Genomic DNA, 13,876 nt, shown 5'->3' with positions numbered 1-13,876 from the left:
AATTGAGAAAGATGTATACTTCTTCACTGCCTTGATTGTGTTCAGAAAATTATATATAATTTAAAATTCTTTGTCTATTCTTCTAATTATTTAAATGTTGAATTGTGAAAGAGATAAGAAATTGAGGGGGAAAAGATTAGTGTAAGGATGGAGGCCTTAGAGATTTAGTGTCTTATGTTGTTTTTCAATAATTAAAATTCTAAGTTTAAAATATGTGACCCCTAGTTTTAGTTGAATTGTAGCGAGAAAGATGAATTTAATTTAAACTTAAAATGTTTTGATATGGAAAATTTAAATCTCAATTATATATATTGTAAAAAACCATAACTTCTCTGGGGAAATTTTTATGTAATCTTTTTAAAGAAAAACTTATATATATATATATATATATTAAAAAAAAAAAAAATTATTGTTCTCTCTCTCAATAAAAACAAAGATGTGAATTGACAAACAGTTACTTACACAATAGAGATATATTAAAAGAGTCTAAATTTGGTAAGGATGAGGTGTAACATATATATTTTAAACCATATCCTAATGGTTTAACTACTATTTTGGTCCCTAAGAGTATTCATACCAGTCTCACCAATTTAATATTTCAACAAAAAAATTATCTAAACTCAATCAAAACAAGCGTGCATTAACCTCACTAAATTAACTAAAGTTTTCAAAGAGGATACTCTTCTCTCTACATGTAGTGAGTCTCTATCTTTACTACATTAAATTTCAATGTTGATAAAGTATTGAAGCTAATGTATGTGCATGAAAATAATAGATAGCTGAACTAACAAAAGTAGAGTTTTTTTGATTAATTTAACTAAATATTTGAGGAAACTGACGTGAATAATCTAACATTTGCCTTATATGTCAAAATAGTCCCTAACATTTCAAGCATGTCAATTTAATTTCTAACACTTATTGTGTTAAAATAATTTCTGCCATTATGTGCTAGGTGGAAAGGGTCAATGATGTGCTAACAATGATATTAAAATTATCCTTTTTAGAAAAATATTTTCTGCTGAAACAAATGCACCGTTAATTTGTCTTCCTTCCTCCTTATTTTCTTACAACTACGTCATTCTCGCACACTTTTTTCTTCTGATTATGTGTGGGCATTATTGGCTGCGAGGTGCTTTGACTTGCTTGTGACATGATGCATGCACTTGCTTTTGTCTTGCTTCTGTTAATTATTATTTTCTCACTCAGTGTTATAAATTTCTAAATTCATAATGTAATTCATCGTATCTCTACTCTGCAAAATGTGTCTCACATTTAATCCTGTCTCCATGTGTTTGGTATTTGGTATGTGTATGAAATTATAATATAGTAGTAACTACTAGCTACTAGACAATATGCTCTGCAGATTATCAAAAAAAAAAACGACAGTATGCTCTGCAAACCCAAAACATAGGGAAAGGGTTGTTTGGGATAAATAGTATGATAACTCTTTGTTAATGATGTGAAATCTCCGCTTTCAACAATTCCATCCTTTATATATTCAATAAGTTAATTTTAATTACACACAAAATTTCACAATTTTTTTCACAATCATTAAAATGATTTGTTGCAATTGATTTATATGACATTAAAATTTCACTAATCACGATTTATTATCTCAACAAATTTTAAAAATAATTACAAAATTGTTTGTTTCTATGATTGCTGTCATACATATTTGACTCGTGACACATAGAGAAGGGTTGTCTGAAATACATAATATATGAACTCTGATTTACGTTGTTGATAGCTACAAGCCTACAACCCAATTTTTTTTTGAAAATGGACCATATATTATTCAATTAAGCAGTAGCAAAAGAGTCCGCATACAAAGCCTCAATGGCAGGGGTTGGTTGTTCTTCCAACCATACATAGTCCTCACTTAATTGTCTTGCAAACCTGGCCAAAGAATGGGCCACTCCATTCGCACTACGACGTATACAACTAGCTGATACACTCCAAAATCTCATAGCCAAGCAACGAGCATCTTCATATATATTTCCCAGCCATGAGTTGACGGGTTTGACTGTTGTCAAGCCGTTCATTACAGTGCCATTATCTCCCTCCACCACGACATCTTGGAAACCCGCCTCCACAGCAAATTCCAAAGCCTTCCGGCAAGCCAAAATCTCCGCTTCTTTACTGTTTGCAACTGGAGGGCCCTTTGTTGACAACGCCGCCATCACTTCACCCATGTTGTTCCTTATAACCACGCCAAAACCCGATGACTCCGTATCCATGAAGACAGCCGCATCAAAGTTCAACTTAAACAAAGTACCTGGAGGTGGACACCACGATTGCACTGCCTCCCTGGACGCATGGATAGCCAACTGATCCTGTGAAGCTTTAAATTCCTCTATCAACCCAATTTTACCATCTATATACATTTTAAAATTTTAAATACATATTATATGACCGTTTTTTTTTTTTTTAAATTAAATGACTTCTTACATAATAGTATTTCTCTTTAAAGTAGTATGGAGACAGGCCAGGGCCGGCTCAAGGCCTAGGCCTAAGGCTCCACCAAAAAACAAAATTTTCCTTGGGAAAAAAGCCCCACTTTTCATAGTTAAAAGTCCAAATTTTTATAAAATTATATATATTTTCTAAAAGTTGTACATTTTTATTTATTAGTGATATACAAATTTTACTATTGGCTTACTAATTGTCATGTTATTAATCACAAAAAAACGTGATATAAACATTCATTAGTTAAATTGATGAAGTTTATCAATGAGAGACAATATCACATTATATTTTGAACATTTTATAGTACTTTTAATTAGCGCATTTTTCATTTTCATTTCTATTAAGACTCTCAAAGTACAAAACCAATAGAACCTTAACTCAATTGAAACCCTAAAATATTTCAAAAAGATGTTGCAAATGTGTTAAATCATCAATTATAGATTAATCTCCCCTAATAGTTTGAGACTTTGATTTTTGTAAACTAATATCCTACAAAACCATACACCAAATAATATCAATCTCTCTCTCTATCTTAAAATCAAAATATAAAATTAAAAATTAGATTACAACTTTATTTAACTATGCATTGTCTTATATCCAAAATAAAGTATCTTTTTCAATTGCAATATATTTTTATTTCTTTTTATTAATATTTATAATTCAACTATGATATTCAATTCTCTATATGAAATTAACATTAGTCTAGTTGGTATTATTTATGTATCAAATTAACCTTAATTTGATTAGTATTAAATAATTTTGTTTAATTAATATTTACATATTAAAGGCCCTGCATAAATTTTTCGCCTTAGGCCCCAAATTATGTTGGGCCGCCCCTGAGACAAGCAATGGGTGGCTCTTTAGTTGGCGAATCATCACTATAACGGAGATGTCATGATTTAAATCGATCATTTTTAATAATAAAAAAATGATAGAAAACAATATAAATATGACTATAACTTAGAGACAATAGGTGACTCCATTAGTCGAATTATCACTGTAACAGTCTAATAGAGATGTCATAATTCAAATAGACCGTTTTTGTAAAGTTGTGATTTCCAACTATATTGTGTTGGCTTTAATTCCGTGCCAAATTTTATTATAATTTTTTCAATCATTTTCCCTATATGTATGTGGATTTAATTGTAAGGAATAAGTGTTCAAAAGTTGATCAAGTGGATTTCATGACTGACTCACGAGTAGCTCAGGAGAAGCAACCTACAAAAATGCCACGTGTAGAGCACATGACTGGAAGATAAAGAGTTATGCCAAGCTGTCAATTTCGCGACTGTCTCTCAAAAAGGGCCAACCCGCAAAGGACCAACGAAAGTCTCTGTTTGGCAAAAAGTTGTGTTTTGTTTTACCAAGTCTTTACCCACACTATATATACCCTCATTACCCACAAAGTGTAAGGAGTGTTTTTTAGAGAGAAAACCCTAGAAAATACACTTGAGAGTTAGAGATTGTTATATCCACAATCATATGCACATTTCCTTGTAGTTTCTCCTCAATTCCTTCATCTCCATCTCTATATCTTTGAGAGGTTACTAGCCTAAACACTTAACACAGCCATATTAAGTGTAAAGTGAGATTTTGGTGCTGCTGGGAAGTATTGGAAGGTGTCGTTCATTGGCAGATGCAATTGGGCTGAATTGGGGATTTGAAAAGTTAGAGAAGACAAGACTCCGAGAAGTCCGTTGGTAGCAAGAGCTTGGAGGGCTCAAATACATGGGGTAAACTAGGCTATGAGGATCTTTTGTTATTCGTGTACTCCAACTTTATTCTCTAGTGGATCGATTTTGACTTGGAGGGTCACGGAGAGGTTTTTTGCCGAGTTCTTCCATAACACATCTCAGTATTATCTTGTGTTTGCATCTCTCTTCCCTACTCTTTAAGCTTTCATTTTATTGTTGATGATGGATGAATATGGTTTAGGGTAGAGTTATCAGTTCATTGCGCTTATTTACTCTTATTCTGCACTTAGTCTAAGTTAGAGTAAAAGCAATCTAGCCATATTTTTTATTTGAGGGTCTGAACAAGTTCTTGTGTTTTAGAACAAATCCGAGTTTTTAGTTTTTAATAATAATAATAATAATAAATAGAAAATTATATAAATATGAACATAGATATAATGAGATGAGATAAAAATGTGTAGAACTTTTTGAAGGGAGAGAATCTTTAATTGAAGGTGGGCAGATCCACAACCCGGTAAATGAGGCAATTTTTCTTAGACAATATTGTCCTTTTGTAATTTTATATACATACAATTCAAGAATCTAAAGTAGTCCATATTCTTATGGCGTCCACTCCTGATGATAGCTCTTTATCATTAGACCAAGACACTAATTAGTTTTTGGTATAGGCGGGGATTGAAACTCAGATCTCTTATACAACAATCAAAGATTTTACCAGTTAAGCTAACTGAAACCCACTGCACAGTACCTTCAAGGAAATAAGGTAACATTTCCTTAGGAAATAGTTAAAAGAATTCAAGTCTGTAAAACCTTTTTAAAGAGAAAGAATCTTGATTAAGGTTGAGATCCACAAACCCGTTAATGAGTCAAGTTATTTTGGACAATATTGCCCTTTTATTATTTTATATTTGTGAAAGAACCTAAGAGGGTGTTTGGATTGGGTTGTTTTGAGTTATATAACTCAAAACTCAAATTTCGTGGGCCCCACTGAGTTGCATTTTGTTTGGCGTTGTTTTCAGTCATGGTTTCTAAAACTTATTTCTCAAAAATTTGAGATATGGGAATGAAAACCGAGAACAGGTTTCATGGTGTTTTCAGTTTTCAAAAATTGGGTTTGATGGCATTTTGGTTATTATTTCATCTATGTGGGACCCGGTGGCAGTGTATAGTTACAACCAGCACAATAACAAGTTCAACCAACAGCACCTATAACCGAAAAAGACAAAAGCTATTGCAGGCTGTAGGCTGTGGGCTCCACCAAAAAGTGAAAAAATTGGAAACTGAGATGTGGGGCATAGTTTTGAGATATTGGAGCCAAACAACTTTTTTCAGTTTTGGGCTTTGAGTGAGATAGAGTTTTGAGAATTGAGTTATGTTTCTGAGTCACATGTTTTGAGTTCAGAGTTTTGAGTTTTGAGATACTTCCAATCCAAACACCCCCTAAGTGATCCCTTTTACTTTAATTAATAAAAGAAAAAACTTTCTTTATTGCAACATACTACTGTACTAGTTGGATATTTTCAAAGAATTAATAAGATTGCTTTCAATAAAAATAGAGGGAAAGAGAAGAAGAGAAACAACTACTTTTCCCTCTCAATTCTTAGTAAAGAACAAATAAAATGTGTATTCAAAGTAATATTATGTACATAACATTTTTACAATAAATTTTAAGTAATATTATCTTTTTTTTGTTTATGTCATGAAAAAGAATTTTATTATCTTTTCTTGCTACGAGTCCTTCCTTCCCTGGAATATCCTCTTTCTTTTTGCCATTTGGAACCTATGACATTTTCACAGGAATAAAATAGTGTTTAAAAACACATCTCCAAACCATGATTTAGGCAAAGTTGTTATACATGCTGCCAGTGAACATATGCTTTGTGCTGGTCAGTTTGGCATGGTCAAGAGAATGCATGTGATTAATGTTATGTGGAACAAGCTGGCCTCTAGTAGAATGGTACAAGCTCAACACAGATGGCTCATCACTGGGTAATCCAGGAAGGGCTACTTAGATGGGACTTCGTCGAGATCAAAATGGCATGTGGATTAAAGGTTTTACCAAAAACATTAGAGTGTCCACCAATGTCGATGCGGAGCTTTGGGCTCTAAGGAACTGGTTAACTTTGTGTATTAATCTTAATCTTTTGGCAGTGGAGATGGAGAGTGATGCTAAAGTTGTGTTTGGTTGGGTGGCAGAAACCAACAATATTGCAATTTATATAATGCTTCTCTTATTATGGATTGCGAGACTCTCTAGTGAATATGAATCACTGTTACCATGAAGCAAACAATTAGGTGGATGCCTTAGCGAGAAGAGGCTCGGAGCTTGACCAAAATTTTGCTGTATTTGATAGTCCACCTTTGAACCTTTGTATGTTTTTATTTTATGATTATTTGGGTTTGTACTAGAGAGGAGTCCTCAAATTTCTTTCGTTTCCATAGTCCATAAAAGTCGTGAATTACCAAGAAAAAAAAAAGTGGTAAATTGTTATTAGTACGTACATAAAAAATATTAAAACCAACAACAACTCGACAACTAGGATTTGTTATAAAATTTTTGTGGAGGTAACAGTACCCTAGTAACAACCAAATAGAAAAGAGGCAAGGAGTGGATCTCATCATTTTTCAATTAATATTTTTAGAACAAAGATATAAAAGAGAGCTGAACGGGGATTCCTTCGTTATACCTCGGTCCTAAACACAGACAGTATTCTATATATATAGGAATAAGATGCAGGTACAAAGTGGTACCACTGTACCAGAACTTGCACTTTCTAATTCCTAACTGCAAAATTCGATAACTTTTTTTTTTTTTTTAATTCTATTTTATAGAACATAAGATGTCCCGTGTATTTCTTTTAAAAACGAAATTAATGAAAATACTGAGGGACCACAATTTCATTTCCTGACATTTTTTAGAATTTTTTTTTTTTTTGGATGGAAAGTGGGAGGTTTTATTTATATAAAAGTGCGTTCATACAACACCAGCTGCTGCGCCTGGGACACAAAGTCTAGTTTTCCCAAGGCCAGTCAAGTCCCTAATATATGATGCATCAACAAAACTGGGACAGGCACTATACATAGACAGCAAATTCCGTTGGCGAGTCCCCCGCTTTGCTAGATCATCAGCACATCCATTTGCCTCATGGTACACGTGCTACACATGCACCTCCCACTCTTGGTCTAATAGGTTCCTGCAATCACAAATTAAAGGCATCATATTAGAATTGTAAATGCCATATATATATTTAATTCTACTTTCCCGAAATTTCTCTCTCCTCTCTCTCATTATTTCTGTTCTCTTCTCTCTCTTCCTTCTCTCTTTCTCATCTGCTCTCTCCTCTCTTCAAACCTAAACACCATCCTCCTCCCAACGTCAACATCACACATCACAGTGGTTCATTTTTTCTGGTGGGTTGCGATCCGGCAGATTCTGTGGCTTTTTTTTTTTTTTTTTTTGGCTGTGACCGATGCTTTAAGGAAGATGTGGGTATGGCTGAAGTGGGTTGAGTCACAGAGATCGGAGATCGGAGTGGGCTGAAGTGGGTTGTGGGTATGGCTAAAGTGGGTCACGGAGATCAGCATGGGTCACGACATGGGTCACAGCAAGGTCAATGTTTCTGGGTTTCTATTGTGAGGCTGGGTTTCTATTGGTGAGTCCAGTGTTGCTAGGTTTCTACTATGACACTAATTTTTTTTTTTTTTAATATGGGTTTTTGTTCCGATGGGATTTTGGTGGGCAGTGGGCAGTGGTGGCGTGGTGGGCATGGTGGAGGCACAGTGGTGGCGTGGTGGGCATGGTGGAGGCGCAGTGGTGGTGACTGGGCAGAGGAGGCACGGTGATAGAGGTTGAAGGAAGGTGGAGGAGAAAATTGGGAAAAAACAAAAAAGGAAAAATATATTTTATTGTGTAGATATATAATTTTAATGAGCAGAATAGGAAAATAAAAGTTGGGATGCTGGATGTATTATAAAATGGTATTATATAATTGATAAAGTGGCTTTTTGAGATGGTAAAATAGGATAGAGTAGAATTTCCTGATGCAAATGCTGTTATTTTTTGACACTGAAAATAAAAAATATTGCTTACCTAATCCTGTTCATTTTTATGGTATATTTCACCAAACTATTTCTAAGAATCAATTGTAAAAAATGTTTCTTAATATTAAGTAATTAGTCACTAATCCATGCTATGCACGGGAACCTATCTATTTATGAGGTAAACTAAAATAATTTTATAAAAAATTGAAGAAACTACACCATTAATCGCATGATTTGCTCTTGTATGAGTTCAATTTGTGTTACAATTTGATGAAGAAGCCATTGCTTGATCGTGCAATGACTTAAAAAAATTTGTTAGACAGTTTCAAATATTGCAAAAAAATAACTCAAAAATTCAGATATTAAAACTTCTGAAAGACCAAAAAATATTAAAGAATCAGATGATTCACTGCTTAAAAATTATTGAACAAAACAAAATATATATGACTAAACAATAAAGAAATATAAGAGAAAGATAGGTAACATTCAAAAGAATAATTTCAATTATTGCAAGCTTTTTTATCTTGTAAAAAACGGCTAAAGAGAGTTTGGTGGTTCATGTACGAAAATTACTTTTTAAAAAATACATGAAAAACCATAAAATAAAATCATATACTATATAATAAAAGTTGGGCTTAGATGCCGTGATTGTGACAAGCAACGGCACCAAATTGTAGAAATTTTTTTAGATTTTTAAATTTTAAAAAGATAGCATTTACATAAATAAATAAATAAATAAAGTCTAATGCATCTTAAATTTCAGCAACGTAGACATAGTGTAATTTAATTATTCTTATTTTTTAATTACTCCACTAAAAAAAAAAAAAAAAGTCTAATGCATCTTAAATTATAGTAACCGTATACTACTCTAAAAAAAGTTTGAATCCAAGAGAAGTTGATTTGAACTAAAACTATTTAAGAATGCTAAAATCAATCAATAAAAATAAAAAACCAAGTTACTACACGCAAAAAAAAAGAAAAATAGATATAATTTTTTTCCTTATCTTCTTCTCTTATAATTTCTAAGTTGATAAAATTTTTATTTAATTACAATACAAATTCTTTTTTTCATCTATTTCTTCTTAATTTGATTACAATCCAAAATCTTCATCTTCATCTTATCCTTTTTTCTTTCATTTAAATTAGATTACTACACCTGTTAGCTACAATTTTTTTGGATTAAAAAAAACAGCAACGTGATTATTTTTCACACCTCCACAAATTAAGTTTGAATCCAAGAGAAATTGAGTTAAATTAAAACTATTTAAGAATGCTAAAATCAATAAAAAAAATAAAAAAAAAAAACTAACTACAACGTGATATTTGATTGAGTTAACGTGATTATTTTTCGCACTTCTACAAATTAAGTTTGAATCCAAGAGAAATTGAGTTGAAATGAAATTCTACTAAGTCTACTCTACTCTACTATTTAAGAATGCTAAAATCAATCAATGAAAAACCAAAATTAAGTGAAGAACTGCAGAAGGAAGGATTAGTACTTAAATTCTATGATTTTTTTAAAATATTTTACATAATGCAATTCATCTTAATTATTGATGTATTTTTTATTTGGTGTTCTTAATTGATTGTGCAGATTATTTCCTCACTTATGGTAATAACAAAATGACTAGACACGAATGTCAATATCAAAATGGCTAGACACAGGTAATTTATATGTAAACTTTACATTTATATTGCAATACAATTTTTTTTCTCTTTATGTACTTTTATTTATCTATTTTTGAAATTATTTTGATTGTGGTGCCCTAGAAGGTTTAGATACACACAAGTAATTTATATGTAAACTTTTACATTTATATTGCAATATAATTTTTGTTTTCTCTTTATGTACTTTTATTTATCTTTTTTTTAAAAATTATTTTGACTGCGGAAAATTTTATCACTAAATCTATTTGGGATGGAACTCATCTACCATATGAAATTAGGATATTTATGTGAGAAGAGCTATCTTCATTTTTTTTTTTTTTTTTTAGTATCAATTTTTCTATTAAGGAAGTTCAATTACGGGTTAAATTATATGATTTTTGAAAAAAATTTAGGTAATGCAATTCATCTTGATTATTGATACTATTTTTTTGATTTCATGTTCTTAATTGATTATTTTGATTATTTCCTCACTTATGGCAACATTAAAATGGCTATGATTGATAATTTATAGGCAAACATTACATTGCAGTCTAAATACTTACATTTTTGTAATTTATGGAATTTGTTTTTAGTCATATATACAAGAAATTTATATATGATTAGCACTTCTGCTACTATACATATTAGCAAGTATTATGGAAAGATTTTTAAGTGTCATACATATATACATACATACATACATACATATATAAATATATATATATATATAAATATATATATAATTGATAAGGATAAAAGAAGTGGTCAAATAAAAGACAAGGGTGACGGTACATATTTTGCCGTCAGCCTGTCTAACAAACTGACAGCGATATGAAGAGCAGAACTCCACATACAGACGGTATCATAAAGCTGAAGGTCATCCTAAAGCTGACAGTACGTAGACTGAAGGCACAACATAGACTAACGGCGCCCGTCAAAGAATGCTTGATAACCACGTTTGTGTGTATAAGTAAATGACTTGCTCCCCACGTTTCGTGAAACCTAAGAGGGATTCCTATATGGAAAGGATCCCGCAAAATAAGCCCAAGAAGACTCCTATAAGGAAAAGACTTCTACTCCAAGGAAAAGGGGTCAAGCCCTACTACTATAAAAACCAAGCACCCTCACGAACCAAGGTACGCATAATTTACCATCTCTAACACTCTAGAGTAGTGAGAATAATTCTGACTTAACCTTCGGAGGGTATTTGGCCGGTACCACACCGGTACTCTCTGCTAAGTCCTTTTTTTTTCTTTGTGCAGGTGCTATTTGTAGCGCGCGAGGATTGTGTGGCTTATTGGTGGTATTTTCGGCATCATCAGTTGGCGTCGTCTGTGGGAAACGTGTAAAGTCATATTACCGCTTCTCGGACAAAAGTCGCATGGTGCTCACCCGCTCAATGGCAACTACTAACGACATTCAAGAAGAAGAACCACCCACGACCGCCCTCGAGAAGCAAGTCAAGACTCTCGCCGCGGCTGTGGAACGACTCACCCGACAAAACCGTGACCTGGAAGAGCAACTACGCCAAAAAACGCAACACCAAACAACCAAGGAGCCGATCAAGAAGGAACCAACGCCGACAGAAGAAACCAGGAGGGGCCTCATGCCAGCAACGCCCCGAGCAAACCGGAGCGACAGAATGTAAGCCTCCCCTCCCTCGCAGAAACCGCTCCGCCACCTATTATCGCGGAGATGCAGGCCATGAAAGAACAAATGGAGGTTATGATGAACGCTCTCAAGGGGCGAGTGTCAAGCGATCTTGACGACCTTGTCAACCGGACTGACTCGCCGTTCACCGCCACCGTCAACTCCTACCCCCTACCGAGTAAATTCCGCATGCCACAGATAGACAGTTATGACGGGGTCAAGGACCCACTGGACCACCTAGAGACCTTCAAGACCCCAATGAACCTTCAAGGAGTAACAGTCACCATCATGTGCAGAGCCTTCCCTACGACGCTGAAAGGCGCAGCGAGAATTTGGTTCAACCGACTGACACCGAACTCCATCAGCACCTTCAAAGAACTCAGTGCTCAATTTACCGCACACTTCATCGGAAGCCATCGGTACAAGAAGTCTACGGCTTGCTTGATGAGTATGAAGCAGTGAGAGGATGAAACTCTAAGAGCCTACATATCCCGATTCAACAAGGAGGCATTCTCGATCGACGAAGCCGACGATAAGATACTTGTTGCGGCATTCACAAATGGCTTGAAGAAGGGTAAGTTTTTGTTCTCCCTATACAAAAACGACCCAAAGACCATGTCGGAAGTGCTTTATCGTGCCACAAAGTATATGAATGCTGAAGACGCACTGTTAGCCCGAAAAGAGAGGCTCAGGAAAAGAGAGAGGCAAGAAGACACTCGGTAGGACCAAGGCCGAAAGAAGGCAAGGACAGGAGACCAAAGGGACGAGAGGCGCCCCAAGCCCCTGGGAGGATGATTCACGAGCTTCACTCCGTTGACAGCCCCGATAGATCAAGTCCTTATGCAAATCAAGGACGAGGAGGCTCTGACGTTCCCGGGAAAGCTAAAGAGTGATCCCAACAAACGTTCCAAGGATAAATATTGTCGTTTCCACCGCGACCATGATCATGATACTGCTGATTGCTATGACCTCAAGCAGCAAATTGAGGCCTTTATCAGACAAGGAAAACTGCAGAAGTTCGTTAGCAAGGAGAAGACGGATCCTCCCGCACAAGACCAACACCCCCGACGGGACAATGAGCGACCGAGGCCCCCGATAGGGGACATAAGGATGATCGTGGGAGGAACGGCTGTCACCGAGTCATCCAAGAAGGCCCGCAAGACCTACCTTCAGATGGTACAAAATGTTCAGTTGACAAGAGTCGGGTCGAAGATAGCACGAAGAGAAGGCCCCATAATTGGGTTCTCAGAAGATGACGCACGACACCTTCACCATCCACATGACGATGTGCTAGTCGTCAGCTTGCGGGTGGAAGACTACAACATACACCGAGTGCTGGTCGACAACAGCAGTTCAGCAGATATTTTATACTACCCAGCGTTCCAGCAGATGAGGATCGACAGGGAGCGATTGATTCCGACAAATGCCCCGCTCATTGGCTTCGGAGGGAGCTGAGTATTCCCCCTGGGTGCGGTCACATTGTCCGTAATAGTAGGCGATTACCCTCAGTAGATAATCAAGGACGTGACATTCTTGGTAGTCGATTGCTCGTCTGCCTACAACGCTATCATCGGACGACCCACGCTCAATTCGTGGAAGGCGGTAACTTCCACCTACCACCTGATGATTAAGTTTCCAACTGACTACGGAGTAGGGGAGCTACGCGGAAGTCAGATGGCCGCGCACGAATGCTACGTAGCCATGATGGAAATGGAAGATTAGGTTCAGGTTTTAAGCATAGAAGAGCACCGGACGGTAACGGAGCCAGTAGAAAAGTTAGAAGAGATACCCCTTGACAGTTCCGATCCTGGCCGAACGACCAAAATTGGAACACTCGCTAACCCCGCGATCCGTCAGGAGCTCATAAACTTTCTCAGAGGCAATCGAGATGTATTCGCCTGGGGTCATGAAGATATGCCAGGAATAGATCCTTCAGTCATGGTGCACCGGTTGAATGTATCGCCCGCCTTTCTACCTATCCGACAAAAGAAGAGAGTGTTCGCCCCCGAACGAGATCGAGCCATAGCAGAAGAAGTCCGAAAGCTACAGGAAGTGAGCTTCATTAGGGAAGTGTACAATCCCGACTGGCTAGCAAACGTAGTAATGGTAAAAAAAGCGAGCGGGAAATGGCGGATGTGTGTGGACTTCACCGACCTTAACAAGGCCTGCCCCAAAGATAGCTACCCCCTCCCCAGGGTCGATGTCCTAGTAGACTCAACGGCTCGACACCAGTTACTGAGCTGCATGGACGCTTTCTCAGGGTACAACCAAATCCGAATGCACAAAGCTGATCAGGAAAAGATTTCATTTGTCACCAGCCAAGGCCTCTTCTGTTACAAAGTAATGCCCTTCGGCCTGAAGAACGCAGGCGCAACGTA

The 13,876-nt window shown here is 35.9% G+C and overlaps 1 protein-coding gene across 1 annotated transcript; it reads right to left on the bottom strand.

The window, feature by feature from the left end:
• Positions 1 to 1,799: 1,799 nt before the first annotated feature.
• Positions 1,800 to 11,915, bottom strand: LOC115980729. Its single transcript, XM_031102951.1, has 2 exons — positions 11,744 to 11,915; positions 1,800 to 2,374 (listed from the first exon to the last, which is right to left on the bottom strand). The coding sequence occupies exons 1-2, from the start codon at positions 11,913 to 11,915 to the stop codon at positions 1,800 to 1,802; spliced, it is 747 nt and encodes a 248-aa protein (XP_030958811.1).
• Positions 11,916 to 13,876: the final 1,961 nt, after the last annotated feature.

The sequence above is a fragment of the Quercus lobata genome, chromosome 3 (genome assembly GCF_001633185.2).
Source record: "Quercus lobata isolate SW786 chromosome 3, ValleyOak3.0 Primary Assembly, whole genome shotgun sequence".
NCBI classification, from domain to species: Eukaryota; Viridiplantae; Streptophyta; class Magnoliopsida; order Fagales; family Fagaceae; genus Quercus; species Quercus lobata.
The sequence above is the reverse complement of the archived record's forward strand: the minus strand, read 5'-3'. Positions and strand labels throughout refer to the sequence as shown.